Here is a 13,659-nt window from a genome sequence, read left to right on the forward strand (position 1 = left end):
GCGAAGCAAGCAACTTTTTGGATAGAACTGTCTTTCAGTATTTGACAGTAGAGTAATCAGATGCTTTTGAGCACTTAATGTATAAGTAGCTTACAACTTAAAATCTATTACATTATATGTAGGTGTTGCAAACTTAACGGTGTAGAGCTAGAATTGTTAGTCTGGTTTCTTGTTATTTTTTCCTCTTAGCCTTGGGCTTTGGCTAGATTACAGAAACTTTTTTTTTTTTTTTTTTTTTTTTTTATAGAGCTTTGTTCAGTGACACCACTGCTTTTAGCAAAATCTTGTCGTTAACCACCCTTTAACAGTTAGCAGTTTAGAAGCACTCCTCTGGGACTTAGTTAACTGTATCTACATTCTCCTACTGTATTTTCTAAATCACTTATCTGTTTTTTCCACTCAGATCCTGGATAGACTGATGATTTTACCAGTTTATTGTAAAAAATGTTAGTTGACTGCCAGGTATTGCTTGTTTGCTAATGTCTTTGGAAAGTTTGTGTCTAAATAAGTTTGTATTAAATTTTAATAGACGTTGGCCCCTTTTAGTTGGTTGACTTATCTTAAATATGGTTTCTGCTGTTCGCTTGTGGGTGTCTCACATGTCACCACTTCTGCCATTTTCTCCTGGTGGTTACAGCAGATTTTTTTTGTCTTTTTAAGTGTATGTATTTAATATAGGTATTTTACCCTCTTTTTAATAATTTGAGGCTGCATCTTTCATATGTTTCTAACATTTCCACACACACCTAACCCCATGTGTTTTGTTGGTTTTGGTTTGCTTGCTCCCTAGATGGTATCTCAGCTTGAAACCCAGATAGCTAAATTGACTGAAGCTTTGGAAAATCAGACCAGATTGTACCAAGAAGCTCTGGAGAGGAGCAGGAAAGCGGAAAAATGTTCTGAGACATTCCAGGATCAACTGAAACACTTGGAAGAGGAATTACTCTCTGTAGATCTGATGCAAGATGGTTTGAAGCTTGAGCAACAAAAAGTAGTTGCATGCATTATTTTCTGTTGCATAAAAGTCAGTAAAGACAGAGATACAGCTGATTGTATTGCATTGATCATCTGGATTATTACTCACAGTACTGCAAGTAATATGAATTAGCAAAGTTGGGCATCATGTAGGGAGTAGTAATATCTTTTCTTTGACCAACAATTTTAGTTGGAAAAAGTAGATAAGATTTTGAGTTTGAAGTCCATTTAATGTGAAAAAAAGAAACAGATTAAAAGACATCTCTGTAAATACATCAGAAGTCCTCCAAGGTTTCCCTCTTTCTCTAATATATTATCTGGTCTGCAGTCTCTCAAGATCTTGTGGTTCTCTTATATCCTTGGACCACCAAGACTACTAGGATTTTTTAATTAATTTGATGAATAAAGAAACTGTTACCCTATAACACATCTGCATACTAAGAGTTTGAAAAACAACGTAGTACCTGGAAATCTAAACCAGCCATCCAGTACAGCTAAGAAAGACAAAGTTGTAGCATGTTACCAGGCCAAGATCAGTGCCTCAAAAGTTGAATATGGAAAGAAACAACATTTAGTGCTGTCTGTTTTGCATTAGTCTATGATACAGTAAATTTTATGAACGAAGCATCTGCCACATGGGGAGCAAACCAGAAAATGGAGCTATTTCTTCCCTTCCTTTGTGAAGAAAGTGGGGACCTAGTTTCTTAATTTTTCTCTAGATTTTACTGCAATAAGGGTTTTTGTTGTGATTTTTTTTCTGTTAATGAACAACTTCAGTGCTTTCTTCTGCTGCTGCTGTTTTTAAGTTTTTCAACCAGAAGCATCATGAAACAAAAAGAGATTCTTGTTATGTTGTATTATCTTGGACTCAAGCAACAGTTATGGAACTGGTTTGTGTCATTTTTTTTCTTTGTTGTTTCTCTGCAAAGATTATGACTTGCAACAGAAGTAAGAAAAAACAAAAGCAAATTTAGTTCCTAGTGAGAAGGAGAGCTTTGGATTTTGTAAGAGAGGCTAATTGATCCTAGGGAACTAATGCAATTTTAAAAGAGCTAGCAGGGCAGGATAAAAGAAGGAAAAAAAACCAGATGAAATAATATTTGATATCTGTATATGTTCACATCAGTAAAGCATTTGGAGATGCAATTAAAATAATCTTTATAGCAATTTGTAAGCTAATAACTGATATCTCTAAAACTTGCTGTTCCAAAGAAGGGCAAAAGGCTGACCATGTTAACATTCCTGCACTTCCTCACACTGCATTGCATCTCACCTCTGCCATCATGGGTACAAGTCTTATCTGTTTTAGAGCTCAGAGCAGTGGGCAATCACAGCATCTGCAATTAGCTGGGATGTGGCTGTCCTTTACAACTCCTCCCTGCCAGTGCATAGTTGTGTAAAGCAGCAGAACCAGACAGGAGCTGGAGTCAGAAGCAGACTCACATAACTGGCGCTGCTCTTACTGCAGAGAAGCAAAGTGGAAAAAAAAAAAATCTGGTCTTGCTAAGAAGATAAATAAAGTACATTCAGGGATTTATGAACAAAAATAATGTTGACTAAAAAAGGACAAATGGAGAATTTGCAATTGTGTCAGGAGTCTGCACTAGAAACATACCCTTTCAGTACATTTTTTCTTGTGGATAGTAGACTTGGCCATGTATACTTAGTTGCCAGTGTAGGGAGAATTGCTTTTAAATTGTACTTCAGGACTTTTAATGAAGTTTTATTATTCTTTTACCCACTTTTCTACATCTTATCTTAGTATCTGAAATTTCTGGAGCAACTTAATGAGACGATGAAGCTGGATAGCCTAGCAGCAGAGGTTGGATTTGATATGAATGTGGATGCGATTCTAGCCCGGGTAGAGCAGTTAGTGAAACTGGAAGGTGATGCAGTGATTGAAAACAAGACTATGGCGTATAGCCTAAGAAGGAAGGTAGGCAAAAAAGACACACTGTTACTCTTTGTTTCAAAGATAAACATTGTTATGGCTTTTTTTCTATAGTGGCTTGCTACAGGCAGCACATTGGAGCTTCATACATGTACAAGGAATTTCAAAGGTGTCCGTTACATAAAAAGAAGACAGTAAATGTTTGCAAACTGTAAACTGGTTGCATATTAAAACCACCTAAAGCACCAGCTGGTTAAATACATGATGCTGCTTTTCGTAACTTCTTAAATAAATATATAAAGTTATGCACGTTTATATGTGTATACATGTCTACTTTTTAATACACATTTATAATATACTTCTGTAAACAACTACTTTCAATATTTAAATTTAAAAGGTTCTGCTGGGAGGGGGGGCATCTTATACAAGCTTCTCTAGAAACTAGTAGGCTGTCGGTTGTACTTCACCAAGAATTTCAGCATTTCCAACAAGATTTGTGCTCCTCTAGGAGTAAATCTGTTCAAATTTGGTCAGGCACCCTCCGTTATCCTATTATGACAGAATGAAATCTTCTGGTTTTAGATTATTAGAATGGTTTAGAGCTTAGAATTAGGTCTGTTTAAGGTTTAAAACAACACTATTTTTTTCTGGAAGCAACTGCCTCTCTAGCAAGGAGTATTGTATGTATGTTAATACTTCTCAGATGTTCCAGAGGAAAGCCTGGCACCTCAGGTCGGGTAAACTGAAAACTAAGCTGCTGGACTTTGTATTGGAGCAGTGGATGAAAGCTTTGTTATTTCTGCACGTTGGTTCTCCTTCTTGCATGCTAGCCTTAATTAACTGATTAAAGATGGAAGTATCTTAAACTACCACCACTAAAACCATTGTCTCCTTAATGAGTCTCTCTTACCTGTTGCATTTGACTAGTGTCTTAAATATTTTGGACAATCTCAGATGCTGTGATGATGTGCAAGTATTTATGTTTAAATAGGGTGCAGTCTATATGTAAATTCGTTTTAAAAGGTAGTGCACAAATTCAAGGATAGAGAGGCACAATGAATTGGTAATATAAGAGATATCAAGTTAGTGTGTATATGTTTATACTGCTTTACAGAGTTTTCAAGAGAGGAATAGTTGTTCAGGTTAAATATGCAACATGGGGATTAAATTTGCAGAACGATCTGTGTAGACTATTGTCTTTCACATGTATTTTTTCACATATCCTTGTGTTTGGAAAACTAGTTGAAGACTCAGAAAGAAAAACTTGAAAGTAAAGAGCTGCACATGAACCTTCTGCGGCAGAAAATAACCCAGCTGGAAGAAGAGAAGCAAGTAAGGACTGCCTTAGCTGTGGAGAGGGATGAGGCCAATCTTGCTGTCAGAAAGTTACATAAGATGATAGAGAGGTTACAGAAGCAGCTTGATCTGGCAAGGGAAACAAATACTGATCTCAAAGCCAAGCTGTCTGAAACCAATGAACTTAAGGTGAGTTAAAAGGCTACATTTGTGCTTCTATCCATTTTTCTATTCCAGTTGGATACAGCTGGAGTTAATTTACAATGAATGTGTTCATGGAGAACTGCTCAAATCCATCTAGGTGGGGAAAGCAAATATAATATTACAATATTTTGCAATTTGTCTTGATATACTAAGTAGTATCTGTAAAGCATAATGTAAATTTTCAGGCTACTGTAAGAAAAATATGGTATATGCATCCCTTTCTTTCCTGTTGATATGGCTGTAGTCTTATGTTTTCCCAGAAGATCTATTCTGCTAGGTATGGGGGAAAAAAGAGGGGTTTTCTGCATAAAACAGGCAAGATGCTAAATTTTCATTGTTCCTGTGTTTTATTACATTGCAGTAGTAATAAATTATCTGCTTTAACTCAGGTGAAGACAAGTAGTTTGCTGTCACTGATAGTTGCCATCACTGGCAGAAAGGAAGATTTATTTTATGTGAGTTTGTGTCTTGTGACTGATGGAGTGAAACAGATAAGTAGGTGCATGTTCCAGCTGAAAGATTGTTACCAGCAAAACATTGGGCAAGTCTTTTTCATACTATTTTTGCAGGGACCAGCAGAGAGTGAACTCTCACTGTGTGTTTTTGTCTGTCCAGTTACCTCTCTTAACAAAACCTGTAGAGAATTAACTCTTTGAAACAAAAATATTTTTGTTAATTGAGTTGAAAGTGGCCAGTCTGCTTTAATACTTTTCAGTTCACATTTCACCAGGAACTCAGAAGAAAACACATTAAAATGCTTAGTCATGATCACTCCTGATTATCATTTGTTTTGTGTTAGTTGAAAAAAGTGTGACAAATGTGACATTACTTTGTTATTGCAGATCAAAACTTTGGAGCAGAACAGAACAATAGAAGAACTCAAAAAATTTCAAGGCAAATTGGAACAAATGAAAGAAAAGGCTGAGAAACAACTTACCTCTGTCAAATCAGAACTTCTTTTAAAGGAGCGTGAAGCCACTGAAGATAAAGAAAAAAAAATTAAAAAGTTAGAAGCACTTAACAGTGAGATGAAGGTGCTTAAAACAACCCTTGCAGAATTAGCAAAAAGAGAGAGACAGGTAGGTGTATAGGAATTTGGCAAGTTCTAGCTGTCACTTCGAACATATGAATGTGGTATAGGTGGAGCACCTGTCCAGCTGTGCTGAAAACAGTTGTGACCATTATTAAACAAGGCAAATGTTAGCTCACAAGAGTGGCAGCTGCGGCTGTAAGAGGCACAGCTATTCTTCAAGTTATACATGTAAGAGAATGAATAATAAATAGAGGCATTGTTTTCTTTGTTAATTGAAAAATAATACATCACCTTTTGGAGAAGTATAAAAATGCTTTAAAATACCAGTATCTTTTTAAGGTATATTTTTTCCATGTATCTTGGGTATAAAACTTACTTACGTGTTACCACATATAGGTGAAAAATTCAAAGAACGTTGGAAAAGATCAGAAAATTGGGAAAAAACCAAACCAAAACAGACTTAATACTGAATGTAACTATTTTGGATCAATTTGTGACATATAACTTTGTTAAAGTTTAGGTAAGAAAAAATGTTGGTGGTAACTCACCTTGTGGAAGGTATAAGAAGTTTGTGGGAAAAAAGTTCCTAAATGTGTTCTATTCTAATTTAAAAAAATTGTGATGTATGTAATTGCCCTGCATATTATGTTTTGTAGTGTTATAGATGGCATAATTGTTGAAAGCCAAGGGGATACTACTTTAAAGTAAGCAATATGTAATTTCAAATCCCTCATCCCAACCATTTTGAACTCTGTTAGTTTTTCAAGCTAAAATTTTTATGATATATGTTGGCTTTAGCAATGACTCTGGATGAAATTGAAGAATGCTATTTCAAAAAATTATTCTAGAAAAATATTGTTTGCTCACATGGAGGAAAAAACCAACAACTTGTGGATCTTTTCTCCTGGAAAGCTTTAGCACTGTTTTGTTTCATAATGAAGGTTAGAAATTTGTCAGGAAAATTTAATTTCTTCATATGTCTCATGAGGAAAAAAAGCGTCCTGCACATAGAAGAAGGTACGAATTATATTTAGGAAATTATTCCATGGAGTCATTCATTGAGTACTTGCTAAAAAGACACAAATGTTGAATTTTTACTGTCTGAACCCAAGGCGTTTCAAGCTGCTTGAATATGTTGCAGTGTTATTTAGCCAACTCTGAAGAACATGGGAAAACTGAGGTAACTGGGCTACAAAGTGCAGAACGCTCAAGCACAGCACAGCACTAGTTCTCAAGGTTTCTGGCTTAGTGAAAGAAAAATGTCAACTTATAACTCACCAGCATCCACAATCAGATTTAGACTAGATATGAGGAAGAAATTCTTTACTGTGAGGGTGGTGAGACAGTTGCCCAGAGAAGCTGGGGATGCCCCATCCCTGGAGGGGTTCAAGGCCAGGCTGGGTGAGGCTTTGAGCAACCTGGGCTAATGGGAGGTGTCCCTGCCCATGGCAGGGGGGTGGAACTCAGTGATCTCTAAGGTCCTTTCCAACCCAAATCATTCTATGACTCTATGATCATCTGCATCACAGGAATGCTTCAAACACCTGCAGGTGGAACTATACTACTAAACTGGGAGCAAAGCTGTTTGCAAAACTGATACCTGGCATTTGTGCAGTACTGATTAGTAGCAATGGCATTTGGAGAAGATGAGAATTGCCAGTAATATTCATAGCATACTTTCCTGTATCTTAACAATTTACTTAGCTAAAATCTGTTCTTAAAATAAAGCTGCTGTTGCTAAATCAGAGAATTTGTTCTAAATTCTCTCTCTCACTAATTAGCACAAGTTTTTTTCCTGACTTCTCCCAAACGATTACTCAAGGAGAATTCTTTTCTTATCCCCAACTCTGTATAGTTCTTCACTTGCTTTGGACTTGCTCGTTCTTGCTTTTCGGGGAAACTAAACAAGACCAGACTTCTCTCACTGCCTGGAAAGATAGCGAATGCAGATGTTAAATACTTCTCTGAGTATGTGTGTATATATTTAAACTGAATATAAGCAAAGCCATGTAATCTGTGTGTGTATGTATGTTAAGAAAACTACTAGAAACTGAAATTGCCGTTACCAGATGGAGTTGTTGATGTGACCAGTTGAGCACTTGCACACACATTTGCATGTTTTTTTCAGGTATCCTGTGCTTTCCGTGGATATCGCTCTGTGTAATTTTAAATAACATTTTAATATTGCATGGCTGTTTTCCATGCTGTCAAAATTAAAGGTGTGCAGAATGGTTAAGAAATTGATTTGTCTTGTGATCATAAGGAAAGGCAGAATATGTCCGAGTGAGGTCAGAAATTAAGATTAGATTGAAATAATTTAAAATGAACTCATAATTGGGATTTAACACAGTGTTTCTTGTTGTTCTTTACTCTTTAGACTAGTAATTCTTACTAAGTTTAAGAGGCAAAATTAGCTTTGGCATTTTTGAGGGTTTTTTTTTGTGTTTTTTTTTTTTTTAAAGAGTATGCACAGAACCAAAGTGTTTGAATTGTTAGGCATTAAACCCTGTGAGCAGGGTGTAATAACACTGCCAGCCTGCTTTAGGATTAACAGTCAGCTCTAGTGAGTGTAGCAAATAACAGCAAAACATGCATATTCTTGGGTAGACGTATAAAACTGTTATAAAAATGGTATTCAAAGCATTGTTAAATCATACTGCAGAGTGAAAACCATAGAGAGGTGAAGCTATAGATGAAGAGTAAAAAAAAAAAGTAGAGATTATTAGAATATATTGTATAGTGGGGAATTAGTTAGATATATTGACATTTTACAAGAGTAAGTGTAAGTTTCCAGAAATCCATACTGGATTTCCTCGGGCTGTGGGGTGAACAGAAAACTTTTCTGACTTCATATGTCATTATTGCCTATTTCTGAATATACAGAAATACTTGCATAGCCAACATTTGTTTTAATAGAGAAAAGGTATGCATAATGACTGATGACAAAAGGATGATCACAGGGACTGATAACACCAGTATGTGACCACTGCAGTCAACTACAGATTAAAATGTGAATACATTTTATTTTTATATCAATTTAACTCAAGTCCTTCTTTGCAGTAGTACTTGGAGTAAGATTATGAATGTCAATGTTTTGGTTGAGTTTTTGATGGTTTTGTTATAAGGAGTTTTTCCAGTCGTTGTTTCTACCCCTCCCCCCCCTGCCCTTTTTTATTTTTTTCTTTCTATCAGAATAAGACCCCTTCTACTTTCCTGTAGGTACAGGATGAAAAAAAATATGTAGTGTCTGTTTTTTACTTCTGGTTCCCTCTCCTTATATCTTGGGTTAATGCTCTAAATTACATTCATTTCATCTCTTGTACCTTAGATAATTTTATTCACTGGATAGAAGATGCAAAGAAAATTTATCATGAGTGCCTACTGCTTTAGCAAACCTTTGGTTTTGAGTCTTCAGTGATGTTTGTCTTTTATTATTTCTCTCTTTCATTTTAAATTGTGACTACCTTAGAAATATTAACTGCTGTTGAAGATAGCCTTAAATAGAGAGTTAGGTGGTACTTCTGTTAGCTTGTAGTATTTCAGCAGAACTGTTGTGTTCTTAATACCTCTGTTGCATTGTTTTTAAAGCTGAAATACATTTCTCATCTAATTTTTTTTTTTATCCTAGGAGTTATATATTGTAGTGCAAGACTTTAGAAAGTTGTTCATGATGTGGTTACAGAGCTGTATCCACTTTAGAGGATAAATGTGCATCTTGCTCCACATGAGATGCAGGAGTGTTCTGAAGATCATCCAGCATGTTTGGAGTGCTTTTGTTTGGAGTTTTAAAAATTCAGATTGGTGTCCTCTGGCAGGGTTTTTTTGCATCCAAGAGTTCTCTTTGTCAGTTTACGTGGAGAATTTATCTTTGTAGTTGACCCTTTTTGTACATTTTCATTGAACTACAGCTTTGTCTGCACTGTATTTATGTCACAATATAATAGTCAGAAAAGTTGGTTTTTGTCTAAATGTTATTCCATTAAAATGGAAAAAAATTCTCCATTTAAAATTCATGTAAATGGATGGCTGTAAAGATTTATTTAAGGGCTCTGTGTGCATTCCAGTTTAGGTTATTTGCTGATGAAAGTTATGGAATTCTTAACATATTTGTTGTCCATTCAGTATAGCTATGACCTGCTTTTCCCATCAGAAATAAAGATGGCTGTGTATACGTTTTAACTTGTATCTATTCCCTCTGGCAAAATTCTGCCAGATCAATAATCTATGTCTGTGCATCAAATTCAATTTGATTGCATTTGGTATGCGGGTGTAGTGCAATTTGTTTACTGACAGTTGCTGTAGTTAAGTTGAACAGCTTGCAGTAGCAAAGATATGAGAGGAAGAAATTTGGTGCCAAGGACAGACCCTAATGTGCTCCCAGGGGATTGGTTGGTTTTGCTGCATAAACATGTGGGGCTTTAATTCCTCCAAAGGCTGGATCTTTGCAGAGCACTGCCTTGATCTTTTGGCGTAATGTCTGTATGGAAACAAATTCCAGCTCTGCTGCCTGCTCGTTCTGTCTGTGATCCAGATGTTTAAAAAAATCTTTAGCTTCTGCTAAATTGTACTTGCCTAGCACACTGTCAGAGCCCCACATCGGTGACCTCCCAACTTGCTGCTGAAGAGAATATATGGGAACTTGGGGGTTTTTGGAGTTACATTGTTCCAGGATTTCATCCAAGACATTGCACTGCCTTGGTAAGACAGATAGCTGGGACTGAATTCTCAATTTCTTCTGCCCTTTACTGTTTTGGTTTCCATACTTATTTTTCTGAACTGATAGCAAGAGGCATTGAAGTTTAACTTATAATGATCCGTATTGTGAGCTGAGGAGAGTAAATCAGCATTCATGTCCCTCTGATCTTAAGTTTTTAATATAGTCGCTGGCAGGGTCACTAGTGATGACAGTTACTTGTGGATGTCTGTCCATTTGGAACTGCGGAGAGAAAGCTGGTTTCTTTAATTACTTTTCCAAATGCTATTCCTATGATATATTTTCAGCAGCTATGCACAGAAGATAAATGAGCATTTCCCAGGCTGCGTCTTGAATTTTGGCTGTATCCTGATTCCAAGTCAGAGCCAGTCCAAAGGATTTGCCAAACCTCCACCTTTCTTCTAACTTCCTCCTTTCTGCTGTGGTTTCCACAAGAAAGTGCAGGGTGGAAGGGAGTGGTGGCAGACACTGGTCAGGAGCCCGAGGTCAGGACCAGCACCTTAGTCTGTGGTGTGGGATGTGCCCACCAGAGTTTCCAGTTGCCTGTATAGTTTGCAGTCATCTAGATCAAGTACATTCTCTTCTCATCTTTTCCTCAGTTTTGCTGCCGAGTCAGCAGGCAAGATATGCCTGTGAAGGATTCTAAGGAGCACTTGAAACTATGTTTTGTGTTCACGATCCTTAGCACCTCAGCTGTTTGTGTTTTGTTATTTGAGGTATGCCTCAAAAGGCTGTTTCCATCCTCTTCAGCTCTCTGCATTGAGCAACGGCAGAAATTCCTGTATTTTGCACTGTGAATACAATTAGCTGTTTGTATGTATGCATGCATATATGTATACATTTCTCCAGGCATCTCCTTTGCTTGGTATTTAATTTATTAACAATTCCTTTCTGTTTGCTCTTGCAGCTGGCAGATTTCCGAGAGGTGGTCTCGCGGATGCTGGGCCTCAACATTGCCAGCCTGGCTCTTCCTGACTATGAAATCATTACATGTCTTGAAGGGTTGATTCACTCTCATCAGCACCACCATTTCCCCTGTGTCTGCCTCAGAGATGTGTCAAGGGTGCCAGAGGAACACTCACAAAGAAACATAAAACTTCTTCACTGAAACACACGTTTTGTAAGGAGATAGAACAGAGTGCTTCTCTACCTCCTGAACATGCATAGAAAGCAGATCTTTGTTTCTGTTCCCTATTCTACAGACACTGACTTGGGCTGATTTTTAGTTTTTCAGTAGGGAGGCTGAGCCGAATGGATAGAGTAAAGCCAGCAGCCTAGAGAGAGCAAACAGAAAATCCCCGGGCAGCATAATACTTAGTTATGAAAATGATTGGCAATACATGAACAAGGTATAGCCCTCCAGTTTCACAGATGAAGCATTGAAGGTATGGGCCACCCGAGGTCAGTTCACAGTTTTGGGAAGTACTTGCTAATGAACGTCAGCTTCAATGACATTCCTTGTGCTTTACCTCTGGGTGACAGGGACGAAATAAATTGGGGGTTGTCTTGCTGCCATTCCTCTTGCAAAATGGGACCTCTCTCTCCGTTTTACACGTAAGGACTTTAGCTTCAAGACAGTTATCTGGAAGTCAGAGAGAGGAATATAACAATTTTGGAACAGGGATTTTTTTTCTTCTGTTGTTTTCCTTAGTCTGCTCTTGTGCCAAAACAAAAAGTTATGCTTTTTCAGCAAAGTCTCTTCTTTCACAGGGTCCAGTGATGTGCCTGGCATAGATATACTTGGCAAAATTGCATGTTGCCGTTTGTCATAATCTCTTGAAAGTTTGTTTTCTATCTGTTGTATTCCTTGGGCAATTAATCCATAGGCCAAATAAATGACAGTTCTTCTGAGTTAATAAGAAGTTATTTTAAAAAGCTTATCCATTACAGAAAATAGTTGAGTTACTAAAGCCTTTATTTTCAGAAAAGCAATGATGAAGTGTCCAGAAAGCTGCTTGTCTATCACCCTTTCTGAATGTTAAACTGAATGATTTTTTTAAAAGAAATTTGAACAATAAATCTGTTTTCATAGCACACTCAAACATGATTCTGTGTTTTTAGTCGTCTCTTCCCATTATGTATTTTATATGGATGTGTAGAACAGTAGAGAAGACTTACCTATTTATGTCTGGCTATTGTGGACTTTCTACAGTATCTCAGCAAATGATAACCCACTCACTGAAACTGAGCACACTATTTTAAGAAAAATTAGACTTTTTCAAGAAAGTTTGGTAATTTCGGTATCTGTGTAGGGACTCAAAACGTTATAAGTTGCTTTTATTTCATTTACCTCTGAAGAATAATTTTTCAGCAACTTGTTAGTAAAAAACATCCAAGCTTTTGCAAAATTAGTCATTTGAAGAGACAGGGTAAATCATGTATTCTTATGGTCTTGTGGCTACCTGGATTAAAATAAATTTCTTTTCTTGTTTTATAATGTAACATTGTTTTTCAGGTAAAGTTTAATCAATGGAATAAAGGAAAAAGCTAACATTCAAGCATATAGACTTAAAACTCAGGAAAGCTCTGCAATTTCAAAATAAAATAAAAGATTGAAATGTAAATATTTTTAGGCATGATATTTTGGTTAGGAATTTAGAAGGTGAAAAAGGCTGTAATAATTTTCTAACTCGTGAGACAATATAAGTAGTTTCAGCTTGTGTTTTACTGGTGTTATAGGCACTTCTACTTGAGTTATTACTAAACAGTAAAACCTGTTTTCTTCATCCACATTAATAAATATTATAAAAACCCATATTTTACCCTATTTAGCAAGTTAACTAAACTGATAAATTAGGAAATTCAGTCCACTCGGCACAGATAATACATTCGTAACTTTAAGAAATAGTTTTGAGAGTGACAATTGTAAATAAAGTATGCATATCTGGCCATATTTTATGATTGTGCAGTGTTTTCCTCATGTCTGCCAGGAGACTTAACATCTCCTGCCATGTCCAGCAGTCCTGTATCCTTCCACCCCATGACAAGCCATGGCATCAGCAGTGAAGTTCCAGCCCGGCAGAAGCCACCAGCAAATTTCTTTGAATTACTTCAGAGGAGGCAGGTATTCACATGAAGTTCGTAGCAAAGCTTGATGACTGTCTTGTGTGTTAAGCCAACAGAAAGTAGAATAAGAGTTTTATAATTAATCTCTCTTTTTTTTTCTTTTTTTTTTTTTAAGCACAGTGGATCTGTGTTTTTTGAAGTATTAATGCTAGTGTTCATTGAGGAATATGTCCTCTTAGGTGACTCTTAATATTCCCTGTATTTACTTTACTTTTAGAAGACTACCGATGTCTTTGTTCATTTAGCCAAAGCAAATACCAAAAAAAAGTGAAGTAGTAATTTGACATGATCAAAGATCAGGTGATTTTTGACCCAGGTAATTTAATGAACCCCTGAACAAAGTTTAAACTGACTTGCAATCTTTTTTTAAGGTTTGTTTCATACAATATTGAACTTAGTCTTCCTTTTGGGGAAAAAAAATAAACAGGTTTATGAATGTTTTCAACATTTTTTCAAATCATAGAATCATTAAGGTTGGAA

At 36.4% G+C, this 13,659-nt stretch overlaps 1 protein-coding gene across 1 annotated transcript in view; it reads left to right on the top strand.

Annotated features, from left to right (window-relative positions):
• Positions 1-11,221, top strand: part of CCDC170 (coiled-coil domain containing 170) — a 37,094-nt gene extending 25,873 nt beyond the window's left edge. The window contains exons 6-10 of the mRNA XM_010079959.1: positions 791-991; positions 2,738-2,911; positions 4,109-4,351; positions 5,209-5,445; positions 11,021-11,221. Coding sequence (XP_010078261.1) covers positions 791-991; positions 2,738-2,911; positions 4,109-4,351; positions 5,209-5,445; positions 11,021-11,221 — 1,056 coding nt within the window. The remainder of the gene's footprint in view (positions 1-790; positions 992-2,737; positions 2,912-4,108; positions 4,352-5,208; positions 5,446-11,020) is intronic.
• Positions 11,222-13,659: the final 2,438 nt, after the last annotated feature.

Source organism: Pterocles gutturalis, unplaced genomic scaffold, assembly GCF_000699245.1.
Source record: "Pterocles gutturalis isolate BGI_N339 unplaced genomic scaffold, ASM69924v1 scaffold38344, whole genome shotgun sequence".
Taxonomy (NCBI): domain Eukaryota; kingdom Metazoa; phylum Chordata; class Aves; order Pterocliformes; family Pteroclidae; genus Pterocles; species Pterocles gutturalis.